Source organism: Pteropus vampyrus, unplaced genomic scaffold (assembly GCF_000151845.1).
Source record: "Pteropus vampyrus isolate Shadow unplaced genomic scaffold, Pvam_2.0 Scaffold232, whole genome shotgun sequence".
Classification (NCBI taxonomy): domain Eukaryota; kingdom Metazoa; phylum Chordata; class Mammalia; order Chiroptera; family Pteropodidae; genus Pteropus; species Pteropus vampyrus.
Window position 1 is genome coordinate 38,981 of NW_011889013.1, and position 2,212 is coordinate 41,192.

Consider the following 2,212-nt stretch of genomic DNA (forward strand, 5'->3'; position numbering starts at 1 on the left):
TCACCTAACAAATAGTGACCAAAGTAAAAACAGATTCAAAATGTTATCCCCCATATTTCAAATACGCTCAAATCCTTCTGCAGAATTCCAAAGAAAACATAGTTCAGTGTAACTAATAAATATCCCATCTGTGCTCTATGTTGAGCCTGGTAGATGGGCAGTATTTAATAAATATCCACCTTAAGAAAATCTAAGATAGTATCCAGTCACGTTGTCTGCAGTGCGAAAGGTCCCAAATGCCAGCTGTGTCGCGTAAGTCCACGTAAAGGGAGCAGCAGAGCTCCAACAGCATAATGAGCACCTGGACTGTCCACTGCCTAATTTAAAAAACCTTAAATAACTCCTTCACAATAATGAACGCGCTGTCACTCTACAGTAACGGTATTTTAGATCCTTCTGCAATTACCATCGACTTCTTTCTCTATTAGGTCCATCCTGCTGGCAACCTCGTTCTGCACGTTCTCTATGTGTGTGAGGAGGTTGAGCTGCCACTGAAGATGCGAGTCTCCTGGGTCTGCAGTGCTCTTTTTATCATTGCAGGCAAATACTGTGTTCTTTTCAGCTGGCTTCTTCTCCAAAAGACCATTGGAAAAAACAAAGAGTTGGATGAAATGGACCGTCATAAAGGAAAAGATATATTAAAAAAACCCCGCCACCCTCAAGGATCAGTAAAATCCCATCTGACTCCGAGAATGTTTTTAAAGTCTAGCACATAATCAGATTACATCTGATGGTCCTTAAAAGCAGACATGTCCGCTGTGCCCCTCCACAATGCCTAGTAGCAAAGGGCAACACGGGATCAAAGGCATTGAATAAAATGTGCTAAACAAGTGAAGTCACTAATTATATGCTATAATTAGAATGTGCAGCTAATTCAGACTGACCTCTTTCTCAATTAATCGAAACTGGTGACATAAGGAGAGGGAAGGCAAAAAGCAATCATGGAAAAATCAAGTTAGCGAAGACCCATACAAAGTCCAATGAACTGTAGACTGAACTTTACTGACGCAGTTAAATCGGTGTGGTGAGGGGAGGCTGAAAATATTTTTAAAACTTCAAAAATGTGCAAACTGCTTAATGCACACGCACCAGATGTGAACTCAGAAATAACCCATTTCATAAAAGGGATATTAATTTGACAACACAATTTACCACAAGTTTTATGAAATACAAGCTTCCCAAATTCAGTTAAGTATTTACAGTGACTACCTGATTAAAAGAAGCCAGAAAAATAAAGAACTAATTTTACAGTGGCAGTGCTAACTGAAACTTAATCAAAAAAAAAAAAAAAAGAAGAAGGAACATCTCTAAGATAATCCTAATGTCGAGGAAATAAGTCTATAAATATTCAATGTACATACATAGAGCTCTAAGAATTCAGCTTACTGTGTGTAATGGGATTGATATATACATATAAATATACTAATATTTGTAAAAGAGGATTAAAGTGTCACCTTTTATATAAAATATAAAAAAGACAGATGACATATATAGGCACCCATATGCCCTGTCATGTTCTCACACAGACAACTTTCATTCTGAATAAAATGTAGCCCGTGTTTTTTGGCGGTATCTTGGTGTCCTTATGACATTGAAACTTTTGTTAGGGAAAAAGCTTCCTGATTTACTATACTGCTGAATTAAGGAATAACTAAACGTCCAAATGGCCAGGGTTTTCTTGTAGAGAAGGCGAAAAATGTTTTTACACTCACAAGGTACTCGTGAACTTGGAAAACATAAGCAAAATCTGGGAATTCAGTATGTAAAATTTTCCTTTGTCAGTCTATCATATTTTCCAAACAGAGACAAAAGAAGTAGTTGTACCTTTTCAGGCAATCCGTCTTCTTTTACTGAGTATAGTAAACGGTTTTTCTCCCTCGTGTGGAATTCCTGCTCCTCTTCAAAACTACTGATGTCATCATCATCTGAGCTCCCCGGGTCTGCGTGAGGTCTGCGGTCTGGACCAAAACTCTGTGGCTTCTGGTAACTGTGCTCACTTGTTATATAAGTTCCTTCCATTTTTAGGGGCAGACGAGGTGGCTCTTTATGGTTTTGTACATACTTCTTTTCTTCTTGAGTAACTGTGTCTTGCACTGTTATTTTCTTCTCTGCCCCTGCGATTATTTGATCTTGGTCTTTTCGCTTGCCAGAACAAGCCCAGAGATGAAGGTCAGGATGATGTTTATTCCTTAAAACAAAGTGGGAGAAATCG

General features: G+C 38.4%; 1 protein-coding gene across 8 annotated transcripts in view; it reads right to left on the minus strand.

Annotated features, from left to right (window-relative positions):
- Positions 1-371: 371 nt before the first annotated feature.
- Positions 372-2,212, minus strand: part of PHF20L1 (PHD finger protein 20 like 1) — a 65,298-nt gene continuing 63,457 nt past the window's right edge. For 5 of the 8 annotated variants that reach the window (XM_023519697.1, XM_023519695.1, XM_023519700.1 and 2 more), the window contains 2 exons: positions 1,825-2,188; positions 372-572 (listed from right to left, as the gene is read on the minus strand). In XM_023519697.1, the coding sequence (XP_023375465.1) occupies positions 387-572; positions 1,825-2,188 (550 nt within the window). In that variant the 3' untranslated portion in view covers positions 372-386. The remainder of the gene's footprint in view (positions 573-1,824; positions 2,189-2,212) is intronic. The other 3 variants (XM_023519701.1, XM_023519696.1, XM_011373820.2) reach the window with 1 other exon arrangement.